General features: G+C 45.8%; 1 protein-coding gene across 2 annotated transcripts in view; it reads left to right on the top strand.

Annotated features, from left to right (window-relative positions):
- Positions 1-19,501, top strand: part of TCAIM (T cell activation inhibitor, mitochondrial) — a 139,344-nt gene extending 119,843 nt beyond the window's left edge. For both annotated transcript variants that reach the window (XM_063922306.1, XM_063922307.1), the window contains exons 9-11: positions 5,011-5,243; positions 11,198-11,329; positions 13,375-19,501. In XM_063922306.1, the coding sequence (XP_063778376.1) occupies positions 5,011-5,243; positions 11,198-11,329; positions 13,375-13,600 (591 nt within the window). In that variant the 3' untranslated portion in view covers positions 13,601-19,501. The remainder of the gene's footprint in view (positions 1-5,010; positions 5,244-11,197; positions 11,330-13,374) is intronic.
- The last annotated feature ends 756 nt before the right edge of the window (positions 19,502-20,257 follow it).

Genomic DNA, 20,257 nt, shown 5'->3' with positions numbered 1-20,257 from the left:
AATAATCACTCAACTACATTGCGATCAGCGATGCGCACGACTCAGAATCATGCCCAGTATGTATGTGTGTGTATGTATGTATATATATATATATATATATATAAACTATACCGTACATCATTTCTTGAATTTTCAAGCAACAAAAGATCTGACTGTAAACATAAATATACAGTGCATCCGGAAAGTATTCACAGCACTTCACTTTTTCCACATTTTGTTATGTTACAGCCTTATTCCAAAATGGAATAAATTCATTTTTCCCTAAAATTCTGCACACAATACCCCATAATGACAACATGAAAAACGTTTTTTTTTTTTACATTTTTGCAAATTCATTAAACATAAAAAACTAAGAAATCTCATGTACATAAGTATTCACAGCCTTTGCCATGAAGCTCCAAATTGAGCTCAGGTGCATCCTGTTTCCCCTGATCAGTGATGTTCCTACAGCTTAATTGGAGTCCACCTGTGGTTAACTCAGTTGATTGGACATGATTTGGAAAGACACACACCTGTCTATATAAGGTCATACACTTGACAGTGCATGTCTGAGCATAAACCAGGAATGAAATCAAAGGAATTGTCTGTAGACCTCTAATAGGCCCTACACACTGGCCGACATCACTCAAAGATATGAACGATCTCGTTCATTAATGAACGAGATACCGTTCATATCTCTGAGTGTGGAGGCACCAGCGATGAACGATGCGCGGCCCCGCGCTCGTTAATCGCTGGTGCCCTGTCGGCTGTGCATGCAGGCCAATATGGACGATCTCGTCCATATTTGCCTGCACTTCTACGGAGCCGGGTGACGGGGGCAGTGAAGAAACTTCACTCCCCCCTGTCACTGCCCCCCCCTTGCCGGGTCGCCTGTCTGCCGTATCCGCCGTCGGGCAGCTCGGCGGCGGATCGGCAAATGTGTAGGGCCCTTGAGACAGGATTGTCTCGAGGAACAAATCTGGGGATGGATACAGAAAAATATCTGCTGCTTTGAAGGTCGCAATGAGCACAGTGGCCTCCATCATCCGGAAATGGAAGAAGTTTGAAACCACCAGGACTCTTCCTAGAGCTGGCTGGCCGTCTAAACTGAGTGATCAGGGAAGAAGGGCCCTAGTCAGGGAGGTGACCAAGTACTCGATGGTCACTCTGTCAGAGCTACAGCATTCCTCTGTGGAGATAGGAGAATCTTCCAGAAGGACAACCATCTCCGCAGCAATCCACCAATAAGGCCTGTATGGTAGAGTGGCCAGATGGAAGCCACTCCTTCGGAAAAAAACACATGGCAGCCCGCCTGGAGTTTGCCAAAATGCACCTGAAGGACTCTCAAACCATGAGAAACAAAATTCTGTGGTCTGATAAGACAAAGATTGAACTCTTTGGCGTGAATGCCAGGCGTTATGTTTGGAGGAAACCAGGCACCGCTTATCACCAGGCCAATACCATCCCTACATTGAAGCATGGTGGTGGCAGCATCATGCTGTGGGGATGTTTTTCAGCGACAGGAACTGGGAGACTAGTCAGGATAGAGGGAAAGATGAATGCAGCAGTGTACAGAGACATCCTGGATGAAAACCTGCTCCAAAGCGCTCTTTACCTCAGACTGGGACGACGGTTCATCTTTCAGCAGGACAACGACCTTAGGCACACAGCCAAGATATCAAAGGAGTGGCTTCAGGACAACTCTGTGAATGTCATTGAGTGGCCCAGCCAGATCCCAGACTTGAATACGATTGAACATCTCTGGAGAGATCTGAAAATGGCTGTACACCGACGCTTCCCATCCAACATGATGGAGCTTCAGAGGTGCTGCAAAGAGAAATGGGTGAAACTGCCCAAAGATAGGTGTGCCAAGCTTGTGGCATCATATTCAAAGAGACTTGAGGCTGTAATTGCTGCCAAAGGTGTATCAACAATGTGAATACTTATGTACATGTGATGTCTTAGTTTTTTATTTTTTATAAATTAGCAAAAATCTCAAAAAACTTTTTCACATTGGTATTATGGGGTATTGTATGTAGAAACTTAAGGTAAAAAATAAATTTATTAACATAACAAAATGTGGAAAGAGTGAAGCGCTGTGAATACTTTCCGGGTGCACTGTAATTAAAGAGGGGGGAGTGCTGATAGTTCGTATCTACTAAAAGCGTCGTCCTGCTCCAGAGGAAGCAGCTCTGAGACTAAGTGTAATGTTCACATAAAAGCCTTTGCCAACTGTGGGGATGACAATCAAAGTGTTCTCCTCTGGGGGGACTAACCTATTTCATGGGTGGAAGTGCTACACATGGGACCTGCTCCAGATGCAAAGTACCGATGTTCAGTACTTTGTGCATGTGCAGTACGGGTCCTGCATCGTCGGACGCACTACAGCTGCAGACTTCAAGTGATTGACAGTCTGCACCTGTTTGGACAAAAAGAGGGCGGTGACACCAGCTGTTTCACAAAACGGAGGGACTTCCAAGGCCAGGATGTCTGTCTTCTGACTGAGGTTTCCTGGCCTCTTGGAAGGAGCTGTGGCAGCCGGCCTGCGTAACCTCATGGGTCACTCAGCTGGCCATTGATTCATTTCTGGTTTTGGGTCCAAGTGGCACAAATGGAGCAGTTTTTATTCTGAAGCATAGCAAATTTCTTCCACATAGGCCTTAAATATTTTTTTTTGTAATAAGTTTATTATTGTTTACATAAAGTAGTTAACTTTGTGCATACTACACAATGGGTGATTTTATATCCATATTGTAGAAGAAGCATGGTCCAGTCTTACACAGACATACTGTATAGAAGTGGCATTTTTTAATTACACAGATAAGCCTGTAAAAAATATATTTTTTATTATTTTTCTATCTATCTATCTATCTACCTATCTACCTATCTACCTATCTATCTATCTATCTATCTATCTATCCTTTGTTCTTGGTGTCCGTATTACTACACTGTCCGCTCATTGCCTATTCCCTTCTATAGATTGACTGCACAGATATTCATTGAAGTATAAAAGTTTTTATTATTATTATTGATTTGTAAGGCACCACAGTGATCCACAGCGCTGGACAGTGGGGAATCAGGACATGCATAAAATAAGGCAGACAAAGCTGAAGCAAAAGGTAGGGAGGGTCTGCTTATGAGAGAGCTTACTTTGTAATTGGTAGAGGATACAGCTGAAACGAGGAGCGAGTGTGGAGCAGGGTGGAGATTGGGATATTTGTGCATGCTCATTAGTGTGGGTAGTATAGACTAGAGTAGCATAAGCTCTAAGAAAGGGATGGTTTTTCTGAAAGTGTTATGACCTTTAAAGGCTCTGGGTGAGTCTGTTTGGGTGTGTAGTGGACAGTCAATAGGTGGGTAGTGGCACAGGTTAAGCCATGTAGCAGGGGCAAGAGGAAGTTACTAGAGAGGAGCTGATGCACCAGTCAGAGGTATAATTAAGAGAGAATAAGAAGAGTATTTTGAGCTGAGATAAGCAATGGGTTGGTGCTCTGGGCTTTGTAGGTAAGGGTAAGTGATATGAATTGGATTCTGGATGACCTGGGGAGACAGTCATAGCTAGATTAAGAGGGGAGTGCAGGGGATACCAGGGGCCCTCTCTGCCGCTAGCCCCCACCCCTTCTTCCCCGGTTAGAGCACACTGACATCACTAACTCTCACACAGGTTTATCAAGTTTCAGGAGCTAGCAACAGAGCTTCCCGACCAGAGGATAGATAGGAGGGGAAGATAGCTCTAAATGACCCAGGGATACCAGCTTCTCCTCCTCCCCACCTGTGTGTCTAGGTCCTTTGTAACCTGTTATCTAGGCATTCGGGACCAGAGAAAGAGACACACAGATAGTCCTCCTGAGTCCTGTCCCAGTGTGTTAGCAGTACAGAGGCTGCTGCTATTCTTGCATGTGACTAGCTTATTAGGTTTTATATTTCTATGTGTATTTTAAGGTTAAGTTGTCTTTGTTCCACTACAAGAAACTTTTTATAAAATAGTTGTCTCTTAATTAGGTGGAATTAGAAAAAGTACCCAGGCATTATTAATGTATTAGGTATTTATTAGTTTAAATCTAATATACACCATTGGTTTTAATTTAATATTCCCAATCCATATCTCCCAACATAACCCATTCCAGAAGGGACAAAACCTGGACTTCCCTTTTAATTTATGATTGCAATTACCTGTGTATTAAGAGCAAGGGCATAGCTACCATAGGTGCAGGCAGTGCAGCTGCTATGAGGCCCAGAGCTGAGAGGGCCCAGCTTCCCTGTCAAAGTTACATGTGTTATATAAATTTTTCACCATTGGGTGGTACGTAGGGGTCCTTTCAAACGTTTTTCCTTGGGGCCTGCAATATATCTAGGTATGTCCGTGGACCTGCTTATTGTAGTGTGGCATAAAATGAACTGGAGGGCATTTTAATTTTATATAATATGAACCAGGGCACTGTAATGAGGCACAATATGAACTCGGAGCACTATATATCATAATGTGAATTGTGGGTACTGTGTGACATAATGTGTACTGGCAGCTCTGAGATGTGACATAGGGTGAACTTAAGCACTACTGCGATTCATAAAAGAAACTAGGGCACTACTATGGGGCATAACATTAAGGCTCTACTATGGTTCAGAAAATAAACTAGGGCACTATTATAGGGCATAAAATTACCACCTGCTGCAGAGAAGTGTCTCTCTAGAAGCATTGGGACGGGGGCCCCTTCAAAATGTTGCTATGGGGCCCACAAAGTTCTGGCTACGCCTCTGATTAAGAGGGAAGTCCAGGAAGAGAGCATTTTGTCCCACCTGGAATGGGTCATGTTGGGAGGTATACACACCCCAAATCTTCAGTTGGTAAGGTAAACCCACTGACGATTAACATAAAAAACAATAGTACATTTTACACACCATTTGTGTACAGCAATTGTACAGCAGTTAATAGTTGGCCCCCTCTTGCTGTCTCTGAATACTTTATATATGTGTCATATATGTAGCATATTCTTTAAATTCCTCTTTTGTCTCCTTCTATTTTTGAACAAGCTTTTTGAAAGATTGCCCCATTATTACCACCTTCAAAGAAAGTTATTGCAGCTTCAGGAGCGGGTCAGCCATCTTCTTGGTGGCCTAGAAATAGTGCACATTGAGGAGTTGCAGCCGATGTTGACTATGGAGGAGCACTACTCTCTTCTGGACACCTTCTGCACTAAGGTAGTAAACCGGAGAGTGCCCATCCATCCGCGCAGCCTGCGTGGCCTGCAGATGATTCTAGAAAGGTGAGTGATGGACAATCGATTTTATATACACATAATTTTTGTTTTTTCGCAGACATCACTGGGGTTTGTATAGCTTTATATTACGTGTTTCACTGAATCTCTAAAGCAACAGAAATTAACGCAGGATACAGACTTATGGGGCTGATGCAGAATTGCAAGCAAGTCATATCGGCAGAACCTACGGTATTGGTAGGCGTCAGCAGTGTGTTATGGAGGTAAGACCACATGGCAGAATACTTAACTTAACCAGGCTTATTAGTTTATTAACCAGCAGATAACAGGATGCAGGGTAACACAGGGTTAACATACAGTGCATCTGGAAAGTATTCACAGCGCTTCACTTTTTCCACATTTTGTTATGTTACAGCCTTATTCCAAACTGGAATAAATTATTTTTTTCCCCTCAAAATTCTACACACAATACCCCATAATGACAATGTGAAAAAAGTTTTTTTTTTTTTTTTTGCTAATTTTTAAAAATAAAAAACAAAAAAATCACATGTACATAAGTATTCACAGCCTTTGCTCAGTACTTTGTTGATGCACCTTTGGCAGCAATTACAGCCTCAAGTCTTTTTGAATACGATGCCACAAGCTTGGCACACCTATCTTTGGGCAGTTTCACCCATTCCTCTTTGCAGCACCTCTCAAGCTCCATCATGTTGGATGGGAAGCGTCTGTGCATAGCCATTTTCAGATCTCTCCAGAGATGTTCAATCGTATTCAAGTCTGGGATCTGTCTGGGCCACTCAAGGACATTCACAGAGTTGTCCTGAAGCCACTCCTTTGATATCTTGGCTGTGTGCATAGGGTCGTTGTCCTGCTGAAAGATGAATTGTCGCTCCAGTCTGACGTCAAGAGTGCTCTGGAGCAGGTTTTCATCTAGGATGTCTCTGTACGTTGCTTCATTCATCTTTCCCTCTATCCTGACTAGTCTCCCAGTTCCTGTTGCTGAAAAACATCCCCACAGCATGATGCTGCCACCACCATGCTTCACTGTAGGGATGGTATTGGCCTGGTGATGAGCAGTGCCTGGTTTCCTCCAAACATGACGCCTGGCATTCACGCCAAAGAGTTCAATCTTTGTCTTATCAGACCAGAGAATTTTGTTTGTCATGGTCGGAGAGTCCTTCTGGTGCATTTTGGCAAACTTCAGGCGGGCTGCCATGTGTTTTTTATTAAGGAGTGGCTTCCGTCTGGCTACTCTACCATACAGGCCTGATTGGTGGATTGCTGCAGAGATGATTGTCCTTCTGGAAGGTTCTCCTCTCTCTACAGAAGAATGCTGTAGCTCTGACAGAGTGACCATCGGGTTCTTGGTCACATCACTGACTAGGGCCCTTCTTCCCCGATCACTCAGTTTAGACGGCCGGCCAGCTCTAGGAAGAGTCCTGGTGGTTCCGAACTTCTTCCATTTACAGATGATGGAGGCCACTGTACTCATTAGGACCTTTAAAGCAGCAGATATTTTTCTGTACCCTGCCCCAGATTTGTGCCTCGAGACAATCCTGTCTGGGAGGTCTATAGATGATTCCTTTGACTTCATGGGGTATATTCAGTACCTGTCGGATCCTCAGTATTCAATGAGCGGCCAAATCAGACTGTCGGATTTGGTTACTCCCACATCCGTGAGCGAGGAGATCGCTACTCGGGAGCCAAGAAGCGCACAAAGAGGACACCTCCAGAAGCTCCCACAGACCGAGGCATCGCAGGTAACCCGGATGCCAAGCACAGATGGGGACAGCGGGGAACAGGCGGAAGAAATGCAGGCGAGGTCGCGGACTGTCAGGAGGGAGCGGACTACGGAGAGCAGCGAGGCAGAACATCAGTCCCCGGGCTGGTAAATACGTGCTCCCCATCCCCCTATTCATTCCCCGTGCCCTTTCCACCCGCGCACCGGCACTGATCACCGTAATGCAGGGCCTCCCTAGGCCAGCATCAGCCTCCGCAAGCTGCCTCCAAAAGTCAGTGAGCGATCGGAGTGGGGGGTGCCCCCGGCCGCACACAGGAAACTACCCCATCTCATCTCCCATCATCAGATTGACATGGTCGGAACTGGGGCCAAAAGCTGTCGGATTTGGCCACGGAACTCGCGGCTAATCCGATAATCCACGTGGTTTCTGACAAGACGCCAGTTTCCGACAGATATTGAATACACCCCCATGCTTGGTTTGCGCTCAGACATGCACTGTAAAGTGTGGGACCTACTGTATATAAACAGGTGTGTGCCTTTCCAAATCATGTCCAATCAACTGAATTTACCACAGGTGGACTCCAATTAGGCTTTAGGAACGTCTCAAGGATGATCAGTGGAAACAGGATGCACCTGAGATCAATTTTGAGCTTCATGGCAAAAGCTGTGAATACTCATGTACATGTGATTTCTCAGTTTTTTTATTTTTAATAAATTTGCAAAATTCTAAAAAAACTTTTTTTACGTTGTCATTATGGGGTATTGTGTGTAGAATTTTGAGGGGAAAATGAATTTTATTCGATTTTGGAATAAGGATGTAACATAACAAAATGTAAAAAATGTGAAGCGCTGTGAATACTTTCTGGATGCACTGTAGGTATGCGCATATAACAGCAAGTCAGGAGTTTCAGGGTTAATGCCGGTGGCGTGCGTAGATGGAGTAAAACACTTGTATGTGGTGGCAGGGACTCTTTACCTGGAATTGGCGGTGACATAGTGGGGTTTGTGGTGCCTGCACTGTGTTGCACAGTCTTCGGTATATGTGGCACACTAACCAATATAGCAAGATGCCTAGGAGCTCTTCTTTATGGGTACAGGCAGAGAAGATGCACAGAGATGCTGCACATTGGTAGTAGCACACTTGTGATCTGGGTCAGAGGTTGCAGTGTGTGGTACGACATCAGCAGTGCCCGACATGTAAACAGAAGGGAGACAGAGTAAAGCGCTCCAACAAGTCAGAGGTGCTCCTTGCATTACATACATGATGCATTACTAACTGCGTATCTTTGGCCATATGTATCTTTGCAGGTGGACTGCCCAATGCCTATAGTTTGATAAGCATCATCATCAACAGGGCACACTTGGTGTGAAAGATAGTCCTATAAAAAATGTGATATATGCTCTGAAAACAGGCATGCTTTCGGTTTTGTATCTGCCCCTTAAATGTTACATATTCCTGCACTTTTACTTGCTGAATTTAACAGTTAATAAATTGAAATGTGAACACTGTAAATAGGAGATGCAAATGTTTATGCAATTTACCAGTCAGTACTAGAATATACCTCCTTTGACATATCTTTTTCAAACTGTGCAGAAGTGCATTGTTCTTCTCAATACTGACCTTCTCATCTGAAGCTTTCCTCTGCATATCCACAATTATCTTCTACTCATGTCTGGATTAAGGGAGGGGCTACAGGCATGGCTGTCCAGGGGCCCCCACACACAGTGTGTTTGGAATCGGTAGAGTCTCCCTCCGGCGGCTCAGTTGTTCATTAACATCGGGCGCCGAGAACCTCCTACGTGCACAGGCAGTCTTGTGGGATTGTGAAGGGAAATTCCGCGAGACAGTATGTGTGTGCTCCCTCGCACACACTGGTACTAAAACCAGTGTCATCATCATACAACAAAGGTTCAACCAGACTCATGACCCCTGTGTCACTTACTGTCTCATGTATCCACTCCAGCCTCCTGCCCCTTGTGTCTCTCCAGCCTTCTGTCTTTCCAGCCTTCTGACCCATCACTCCAACCTACAGTCACTCCAGAACCCCCTCCCTAGTGTCCCTCATACTCTCCCTCACTTTGTGTCTCACAGCCTCCCCTTCATTCTGGGTCTCTCATCCTCCCCCTCACTTTGGGTTCTGCTGGCTCCTCTCTCCCTCGTGCCTGAAAAGGGGGGGTGGCCTCAGTAAAGGGGCATAGCCTTCCAGGATTTCCGCGATTGTGAGCCACGCCTCCCTGTGTCTGTTACTGTGGGGGCATGCCCAGCACTCTGTGAGCTACTCGCATGCCCCCAAGTCCCTCTGACTGCCGTGAGTAAACGCTGTGCTCGTGTGCACAGCATCTATTCACCGCTGCTCTACAGCTTAGCAGCGAGTGATAGAGACCCTCCCAACTGCTCCCCCACCGCGAGACAATGCGGCCTGCGGATGGAACAGCGGGACAATCCCAGAAAAACGGGACTGTCCTGCAAAATTTGGGATAGTTGGGAGGTATGTAGGAGAATTTATTAACATTTATTTATATAGTGCACACCTACTGTACTATGCAATGCTTTTTAGTCCTCCACATCAGTTCCTGTCCCAATAGAGCTTGCAGTATATTTCCCCTATAACATGGGCACACACAACTAGAGATCATTTTGTGTCAGATGCCAGGTAGCCTAACAGTGTGTATTTTGGGGTGTGAAAAGCAAGGAAATGGTCTATGGCGCTAAGGTGAGTGGTGTATAATTAATAAGTGTAAAATTCTGTAAATCAGCAGCCACCCGGAGCTGGAGATGCCAAATCCAGACAAACAGACACAACACAAATAAATATTCCAGGTGGCGCTTAAAAGTACAGAAAACAATTAGACATGTTAAATTAAAATAAAAAATAAAATAATTTTTTTTTTGTTTATTATTGATAAAAAAGAGATAATATAGTGTAGTATACACTGATAACACAAACTCCCGGGAGTAAACAATATAAAATAAAACAAATATAAAATCCACACCACAGTTAGGAGCCTGATAGATGCTCACTAGATCATATACTGGCTATACTGATATAAGATAAATGGTTGTAACATTATACACTGATGGCCATACTCTGCTGTATAATATATATTGATATGATCTAATCACACAGATGTGCACTCCAGCGCTAGCTGTTATGTAAAATAAAAGTTATATGAAAGTCACTCACATGTACATGGAGAATCCTTAGGTGCCAAACAATGATAACAGCACTCCGTATAAGGCACCTTAGACTGTCATAATTTGGAGCAGACACTTATGTGTAACAGGGTGTCTGGAACCTCGCTAAATAGCGGGACTGAGGCGTACCGTATATATACGGAGTAGTTGAATGAATGTGATATCAACCGCCCAAGTAATTTATCCGGTCTGGCAGCGGAGGCGATGAATGGGCTATATTATCTCTTTTTTTATCAATAATAAACAAAAATCTTTTTTTTTTAAATTTTAACATGTCTAATTGTTTTCTGTACTTTTAAGCGCCACCTGGAATATATATTTATTTGTGTATTTTGGGGTGTGCCTGGAAACTGGAGCACCGGGAGGAAGCTCATGCAAACACAGGGATAACATACAAATGCCACACAAATAGGGTCTTGATCAGGGATTGAACTCATGATTTCAGTGCTTTGAGGCAGTAATACTAACCACTACACCAATATAGGCATAACATCCTGATAGAGTGTTTATGTAACTCTCTTCACCTGGCCTATTGAGACAGTCAAGTTTAAATGCCTTTAAAAAAGGGGGGGGGGAAACTGTTTATTAAATCTGTGCAAGGGTGCCAAACTCATGCACATGCAGAGCTTAATGTTTATCTATATTTATTCTGTTAAATGCAACACAAAAATAGTAACTGTGCATTAGAATGTGCAAAGATATGTCATGTTTAAGTTTGTATGCTCCGGAAGTTGTGTTAACTTATTTTCACTTAGATATTAAGTAATTCCATGTATACCCAAATCTTTTGTCATACTATGTGGAAAATTCAATTAGCAGCGGTAAATTACTGTGGGTAATTCAGTTATTGGGAACTTATCCCGGATACATGTGTTTTTCGCACGGAAAGGGGTAAATTGTTCCACAAAATAATGGGCATTAATTGAATTGGCCAGACAAAACATTGGGCAAAAAATCACATAAAAGAATTGAAGTCTTCCCTTTGCTAGATATAATTAACAAAAGAAACTGTATTGTGTCTGGTGTTGTAATATACTCTTGTTTCCTTGTTGCCTCTGAATACAGTGATCATTTTGTGCCACGATTGCATGAAATGGGACATTTCAGCATTTCGGCTGTAAGTGATCCTGCATCCCTGCAATGGTTTCTTCTGACTCATGCACAAAAAGCAAGAGAGAAATTGAAAAGAAAAGCTGAGTAAGTGGTGTTTAGCGGTCACTCGGAAAACTTGAATTGTTCAACTCATTTTTGAATGGGTGGTATTTGCATGAGTTAATTAGAAAATACACTTATTTTCATGGGCATAACTAGCACAGGTCCCTGGGGACAGCAATGTTGCTGACCCGCAACCCTTCCTTTACCAAGCAGGGTGTTGAATGCTCCAGCCACGCAACCTGCAGCCACTTGGAGCATCCTCTAGAGCTGCTGGCTGTACCACACCCTCTGTGCAACATCATGCACTCAGTGGGGCAGGGCCGGCACAGGGCGCATTGCTGCCCTGTTACGCCGCTGCTTATTTTACTGAGGTTCAGTACCTGTTTCCAAGCTTCCTGCTCCTGTGTGTGTCAGCTACAGGAACCCAGTGTTATCTGTTCCTGTTGCTTGAACACGACGGAACTAATGTAGAGTTGGATGTATTTTAGTTAAAGGCAATTCCATGTGTATGCAAATAGAATATACACATATGAAGTAGGTTTATGCCAGGAGAAAGCGAGATGTAGTTGGCATCCCAAAGTTCAGGATGCTGGCAGTCAGAACACTGGTGCCGGAATCCCGACACTGCTGAGTATCCCAACAGCCAGAATTGTAAGTATGCCAGGGAGGGTTAGGGTTATAGACTGTGGGGAGGGGTGATTAGGCACTTGGGGGTGGGTTAGGATTAGGCTTCAGGGCAGGAGGGTTAGGGTTGGGTTGCGGGGAGGGTTAGAGTTAGACTGCGGGAAGAGGATGGTTTGGGTTAGACTGCGGGGAGGGGATGGTTTGGTTAGACTGCGGGGAGGGGATGGTTTGGGTTAGACTGCGGGGAGTGGATGGTTTGGGTTAGACTGCGGGGAGGGGATGGTTTGGGTTAGACTGTGGGGAGGGTGGGTTAGGGTTAGGCTGCAGGGAGGAAGTGTTAGGGTTAGGCTGCGGGAGGGGAGAGTTAGGCTGCGGGGAGGGTTAGGTGGAGGGTAAGGAGTAGGGTTGGCTTACCTTCCAAAAAGTTTAGCAATTGTGATTGTTGGAAAGCTGCTATCGGTATTCTGACCACCAGCATCCTGTCAGGGACCCATACCCATCCCAAGAAAGCAGTAGCATATGCTTGGGTGACTCCAGGAGTAACAAAAGTGTAGAGCTGTGGCTTGAACAGTGCAATTAATAATTGCTAAGGTCACGTTACCCAATTTGTACACAGTACTGTAATGAAGTATCTGGAAAGTGTGATTTACCAGGTAAAATGCAATTAAATATAGTCACATGACAAAATAAAAGTACAAATATTTATTGTTTTCCCCTTTTAAAAATATTAATTGGAAATGTTTGTAACTGTCCAAATGCAAATATCAATGAAGTGATGCAAATAGATGGTCGCACCTTTATATAATATAGCAGCCACACTAATTATTATATACTATAAGTGGGAGGGGTCCAGATGCAATCAGCTGATCACAAGTGGCTGCCACTCATTCTCATAATAAGTGCTTATTTTGCACTAGGATTCAAGCACCCCCAAGAGATTCTTTTCCTGAGAGGGGCACATGTGTCTGTGCTAGGTCTACCTCGTGAACACCTCATTACTGTACTTGGCCTATACATGCACGCTCCTCTTCTCCCCCGGTACTCCTCTCTAAGCCTAAGGCTTCATAGACATAAGAATCTGCATATGCAAGGATTCATTAGTCTTTGTGCATACAGAAACGCAGTTTTACACAATATAATAAGGCCAAACCTACATCAGACCCAGCAGGCACTATAAACATTTGGCTCCTCATCCTGATCAGCTATGTGATCACTGCTCATTTACTGGCTGGAATATGCCAGCTCACATACTGCTATGTACAGAGTGCCACCATCCCAAATGACTGAGAGCCATTTATAGCTTTTGTCTTGCTGGAGAATAATCAGGGTGCTCTTAGATGACTGCAGCCAACTAGAAATAGTTAAAAAGAGTATATATCACACATTTGCTGTTAAATGAACTTTTAGAGATGAGCTGAATAGTTGAAACCAAAACTGAAACGTTTTATCTCCACTGTTATCAGGTTAAAAGTAGTAGAACAAGAGCTGATCAAAGCATGCAAGGACAGAGCATCCCTGAGCAGGTTATATAAGGAGCCCAGTGTATCAAGCAACCAGATGATTAACTGCTGCCGACGACTGATTGAAGCGCCATTGCCGTACATGGATGGCATGCATGTGTGCGTCTCTCATTACTACTCTGTGTTGCAGGATGGAGATTTGTGTATCCCCTGGAACTGGAAGAGCTGATTCACAATGTATTATATCCCTAACTACAGCAATCGACAATCAGCCAAACTGTACAGATCTGGATTATCCAGACCTCAAGATTATCATTCTAGAAAGTCAATCAGAGCACTTAACATAAACAATAAATCTAAGTACACTGGAAGTAACTGTCATTGGAACATCGGGCGTGAGATCTGCTGCCTGCACCTACAGCCAGCCTAAGGCATACTTCAAGGACATCGACTGAACCTCTAATAGCATTGCAGCGGAAGTTACAGAAGCTGCACTGAATGCTGGCATAAGTTATTCATATTCTTCAAAGCACTGTGAATTTTTCTGGCTATGTCCCTCATTCAGACACTAGTGATGACTTACAAGTCAGCAACATTTTATATGGAAAAACTAGGTTTCTCTTCATAGAAGGAGCAAGGGCGCAAAGAGTGTTTATGGGGTGCAGATTACACACTTATTTCTCTGACGTCCTAAGTGGATGCTGGGACTCCGTAAGGACCATGGGGAATAGCGGCTCCGCAGGAGACTGGGCACAACTAAAGAAAGCTTTAGGACCACCTGGTGTGCACTGGCTCCTCCCTCTATGACCCTCCTCCAGACCTCTGTTAGAATCTTGTGCCCGGCTGAGCTGGATGCACACTAGGGGCTCTCCTGAGCTCCTAGAAAAAAGTTTAATTTAGGTTTTTTATTTTCAGTGAGATCTGCTGGCAACAGACTCACTGCTACGAGGGACTAAGGGGAGAAGAAGCGAACCTACCTGCTTGCAGCTAGCTTGGGCTTCTTAGGCTACTGGACACCATTAGCTCCAGAGGGATCGAACACAGGGCCCGACCTCGATCGTCCGGTCCCGGAGCCGCACCGCCGTCCCCCTTACAAAGCCAGAAGCAAGAAGATGGTCCTGAAAATCGGCGGCAGAAGACTTCGGTCTTCAACAAGGTAGCGCACAGCACTGCAGCTGTGCGCCATTGCTCCTCATGCACACCTCACACTCCGGTCACTGATGGGTGCAGGGCGCTGGGGGGGGGCGCCCTGAGCAGCAATATTAACACCTTGGCTGGCAAAAAAAATCACAATATATAGTCCTAGAGGCTATATATGTGAAAAATACCCCTGCCAGAGATCCATAAAAAAGCGGGAGAAGTCCGCCGAAAAAGGGGCGGGGCTATCTCCCTCAGCACACTGGCGCCATTTTCCCTCACAGCTCCGCTGGATGGATCGCTCCCAGGCTCTCCCCTGCAGTTTCCAGACTACATAGGGTAAAAAAGAGAGGGGGGGTACTAAATTTAGGCGCAAAATTGTGTATACAAGCAGCTATTGGGAAAATCACTCAGTTACAGTGTTAATCCCTGTGTATATATAGCGCTCTGGTGTGTGCTGGCATACTCTCTCTCTGTCTCCCCAAAGGGCTTTGTGGGGTCCTGTCCTCAGTCAGAGCATTCCCTGTGTGCGGTGTGTCGGTACGGCTGTGTCGACATGTTTGATGAGGAGGCTTATGTGGAGGCGGAGCAGATGCCGAAAATGTGATGTCACCCCCTGCGGGGCCGACACCTGAGTGGATGGATAGGTGGAAGGTATTAACCGACAGTGTCAACTCCTTACATAAAAGGCTGGATGACGTAACAGCTGTGGGACAGCCGGCTTCTCAGCCCGCGCCTGCCCAGGCGTCTCAAAGGCCATCAGGGGCTCAAAAACACCCGCTACCTCAGATGGCAGACACAGATGTTGACACGGAGTCTGACTCCAGTGTCGACGAGGTTGAGACACATACACAATCCACTAGGTACATCCGTTGCATGATCTCGGCAATGAAAAATGTGTTACACATTTCTGACATTAACCCAAGTACCACAAAAAAGGGGTTTTATGTTTGGGGAGAAAAAGCAGCCAGTGTTTTGTTCCCCCATCAGAGGAGTGAATGAAGTGTGTGAAGAAGCGTGGGTTCCCCCGATAAGAAACTGGTAATTTCTAAAAAGTTACTGATGGCGTACCCTTTCCCGCCAGAGGATAGGTCACATTGGGAGATATCCCCTAGGGTGGATAAGGCGCTCACACGTTTGTCAAAAAAGGTGGCACTGCCGTCTTAGGATACAGCCACTTTGAAGGAGCCTGCTGATAAAAAGCAGGAGGCTATCCTGAAGTCTGTATATACACACTCAGGTACTATATTGAGACCTGCAATTGCCTCAGCATGGATAGTGCTGCTACAGCGTGGTCTATTACCTTGTCAGGACAGGGATGCTATTTTGCTAACCATAGAGCATATTAAAGACGTCGTCTTATATATGAGGGATGCACAGAGGGATATTTGTCGGCTGGCATCCAGCATTAATGCAATGTCCATTCTGCCAGGAGGGTATTAGGGACCCGGCAGTGGACAGGCGATGCTGACTTTAGAAGGCACATGAAGATTCTGCCTTTATAAGGGTGAGGAATTGTTTGGGGATGGTCTCTGGGACCTCGTATCCACAGCAATAGCTGGGAAAGAAAAATTTTTTACCTCAGGTTTCCTCACAACCTAAGAAAGCACCGTATTATCAGGTACAGTCCTTTCGGCTTCAGAAAAGCAAGCGGGTCAAAGGCGCTTCCTTTCTGCACAGAGACAAGGGAAGAGGGAAAAAGCTGCACCAGACAGCCAGTTCCCAGGATCAAAAATCTTCCCCTGCTTCCTCTGAGTCCACCGCATGATGCTGGGGCTCCACAGGTGGAGCCAGGTGCGGTGGGGGCGCATCTCGGGAACTTCAGCGACCAGTGGGCTCGCTCACAGGTGGATCCCTGGGTTCTGCAAGTAGTATCACCGGGATACAAGCTGGAGTTCGAGGCGACTCCCCCTCGCCGTTACCTCAAATCAGCCTTGCCTGCTGCCCTCGAGGGGAGGTAGTACTGGCGGCAATTCACAAGCTGTACTCCAGCAGGTGATAATCAAGGTACCCCTCCTTCAACAAGGCCGGGGTTACTACTCCACAATGGTTGTGGTACAGAAACCAGACGGTTCGGTGAGACCCATTCTAAAATTGAAATCCTTGAACACTTATATACGAAGGTTCAAGTTCAAAATGGAATCGCTCAGGGCGGTTATTACAAGCCTGGACGAAGGGGATTACATGGTATCACTAGACATCAAGGATGCTTACCTGCATGTCCCCATTTACCCTCCTCACCAGGAGTACCTCAAAATTGTGGTACAGGACTGTCCTTACCAATTCCAGACGTTGCCGTTGGTCTGTCCCCGACACCGAGGGTATTTACCAAGGTAATGGCCGAAATGATGATACTCCTTCGAAAAAAGGGAGTTATAATTATCCCGTACTTGGACGATCTCCTTATAAAGGCGAGGTCCAGGGAGTAGTTGTTGGTCGGAGTAGCACTATCTCGTGAAGTGCTACAACAGCACGGCTGGATTCTGAATATTCCAAAGTCGCAGCTGGTTCCTACGACGCGTCTACTGTTCCTGGGTATGATTCTGGACACAGAACAGAAAAAAGTGTTTCTCCCGGAGGAGAAGGCCAAGGAGTTGTCATCTCTAGTCAGAGACCTCCTAAAACAAATACAGGTGTCGGTGCATCAATGCACGCGAGTCCTGGGAAAGATGGTAGCTTCTTACGAAGAAATTCCATTCGGCAGGTTCCATGCAAGGATCTTCCAGTGGGATCTGTTGGACAAGTGGTCCGGGTCGCATCTTCAGATGCATCGGCTGATAACCCTGTCTCCAAGGGCCAGGGTGTCGCTGTTGTGGTGGCTGCAGAGTGCTCATCTTCTAGAGGGCCGCAGATTCGGCATACAGGACTGGGTCCTGGTGACCACGGATGCCAGCCTTCGAGGCTGGGGGGCAGTCACACAGGGAAGAAACTTCCAAGGACTATGGTCGAGTCAGGAGACTTCCCTACACATAAATATTCTGGAACTAAGGGCCATTCACAATGCCCTAAGTCAGGCTAGACCCCTGCTTCAACACCAGCCGGTGCTGATCCAGTCAGACAACATCACGGCGGTCGCCCATGTAAACCAACAGGGCAGCACAAGAAGCAGGATGGCGATGGTAGAAGCCACAAGGATTTTCCGATGGGCGGAAAATCATGTGTTAGCACTGTCAGCAGTGTTCATTCCCGGAGTGGACAACTGGGAAGCAGACTTTCTCAGCAGGCACGACCTCCATCCGGGAGAGTGGGGACTTCATCCAGAAGTCTTCAAAATGATTGTACACCATTGGGAAAGGCCACAGGTGGACATGATGGCGTCCCGCCTCAACAAAAAGCTAAAAAGATATTGCGCCAGGTCAAGGGACCCTCAGGCGATAGCTGTGGACGCTCTGGTAACACCGTGGGGGTACCAGTCGGTGTATGTGTTCCCTCCTCTGCCTCTCATACCAAAGGTGCTGAGAATAATAAGAAGGAGAGGAGTAAGAACTATACTCGTGGTTCCGGATTGGCCAAGAAGAGCTTGGTACCCAGAACTTCAAAAAAATGATCAGAGGACCCATGGCCTCTGCCGCTCAGACAGGACCTGCTGCAGCAGGGGCCCTGTCTGTTCCAAGACTTACCGCGGTTGCGTTTGACGGCATGGCGGTTGAACGCCGGATCCTGAAGGAAAAGGGCATTCCGGAGGAAGTCATCCCTACGCTGATTAAAGCTAGGAAAGAAGTGAAGGCAATCCATTATCACCGCATATGGCGAAAATATGTTGCGTGGTGTGAGGCCAGGAAGGCCCAACGGAGGAATTTCAGTTGGGCCGTTTTCTGCACTTCCTACAGTCAGGGGTGACTATGGGCCTAAAATTGGGTTCCATTAAGGTCCAGATTTCGGCTCTGTCGATTTTCTTCCAGAAAGAACTGGCTTCACTGCCTGATGTTCAGACATTTGTTAAGGGAGTGCTGCATATTCAGCCCCCTTTTCTGCCTCCAGTGGCACCTTGGGATCACAACGTGGTGTTGGATTTCCTAAAGTCACATTGGTTTGAGCTACTAAAAACCGTGGATTTGAAATATCTCACGTGGAAAGTGGTCATGCTGTTGGCCTTGGCTTCAGCCAGGCGTGTGTCAGAATTGGCGGCTTTGTCATATAAAAGCCCTTATCTGATTTTCCAAATGGATAGGGCAGAATTGAGGACTCGTCCCCAGTTTCTCCCTAAGGTGGTATCAGCTTTTCATTTGAACCAACCTATTGTAGTGCCTGCGGCTACTAAGGACTTGGAGGATTCCAAGTTGTTGGACGTAGTCAGGGCCCTGAAAATTTATGTTTCCAGGACAGCTAGTGTCAGAAAAACTGACTCGCTATTTATCCTGTATGCACCCAACAAGCTGGGTGCTCCTGCTTCAAAGCAGACTATTGCTCGCTGGATTTGTAGTACGATTCGGCTTGCACATTTTGCAACTGGACTGCCGCATCCTAGATCAGGGAAAGCCCATTCCACGAGGAATGTGGGCTCTTCTTGGGCGGCTGCCCGAGGGGTCTCGGATTTACAACTTTGCCGAGCAGCTACTTGGTCAGGGTCAAACACATTTGCTACATTTTACAAGTTTGATACCCTGGCTGAGGAGGACCTAGAGTTTGCTCATTCGGTGCTGCAGAGTCATCCGCACTCTCCCGCCCGTTTGGGAGCTTTGGTATAATCCCCATGGTCCTTACGGAGTCCCAGCATCCACTTAGGACGTCAGAGAAAATAAGATTTAACTCACCGGTAAATCTATTTCTCGTAGTCCGTAGTGGATGCTGGGCGCCCATCCCAAGTGCGGATTGTCTGCAATACTTGTATATAGTTATTGTTAACTAAGGGGTTATTGTTGAGCCATCCGTTGAGAGGCTCAGTTATATTTCATACTGTTAACTGGGTATAGTATCACGAGTTATACGGTGTGATTGGTGTGGCTGGTATGAGTCTTACCCGGGATTCAAAATCCTTCCTTATTGTGTCAGCTCTTCCGGGCACAGTATCCTAACTGAGGTCTGGAGGAGGGTCATAGAGGGAGGAGCCAGTGCACACCAGGTGGTCCTAAAGCTTTCTTTAGTTGTGCCCAGTCTCCTGCGGAGCCGCTATTCCCCATGGTCCTTACGGAGTCCCAGCATCCACTACGGACTACGAGAAATAGATTTACCGGTGAGTAAAATCTTATTTTTCTGGGGCGTAACTAGGGATGTGTGGGCATGGAAGACATTACCGCAATCCCCAGTGATGCCACATTCTCAGTGTCCACATAAATTTAGTATGATATGACTCAGGCGGGATGCAGTCAATTTACCTACAATCAAAATCCCGAAACCATTGGCCGATGGTCAAAATCCCAACATGGTCAAAATACAGACAAGGTCATAATACCGACATTTAAAATGTCGACAGGTCAAAAAGTCGACACTATTTTGTCATGATTTTGTAATTGAAACCGACTTGTTCATACTATACCATCCCAGTGGACCTGGAGGGGGAATATAATAGTGTGCCGAGTACAGAGAGGCAGCGTGCCCGAAGCATGACAAGTGCAGCGAGCCATGCGAGGGGACGCGGCACACTTATACGGTGTCCGTGTTGACCTATGTCGACATACCATAAAAACAATGAAAACCGCTTGTCAACTTTTTGACCTGTCGACATATTAAATGTTGGTATTTTGTCCATGTCGATATTTTGACCTTGTCGGAATTTTGACCGTTGATCAATTGTTGTCGGGATTTTGAC

Source organism: Pseudophryne corroboree, chromosome 5 (assembly GCF_028390025.1).
Source record: "Pseudophryne corroboree isolate aPseCor3 chromosome 5, aPseCor3.hap2, whole genome shotgun sequence".
Classification (NCBI taxonomy): Eukaryota; Metazoa; Chordata; class Amphibia; order Anura; family Myobatrachidae; genus Pseudophryne; species Pseudophryne corroboree.
The sequence above is the reverse complement of the archived record's forward strand: the minus strand, read 5'-3'. Positions and strand labels throughout refer to the sequence as shown.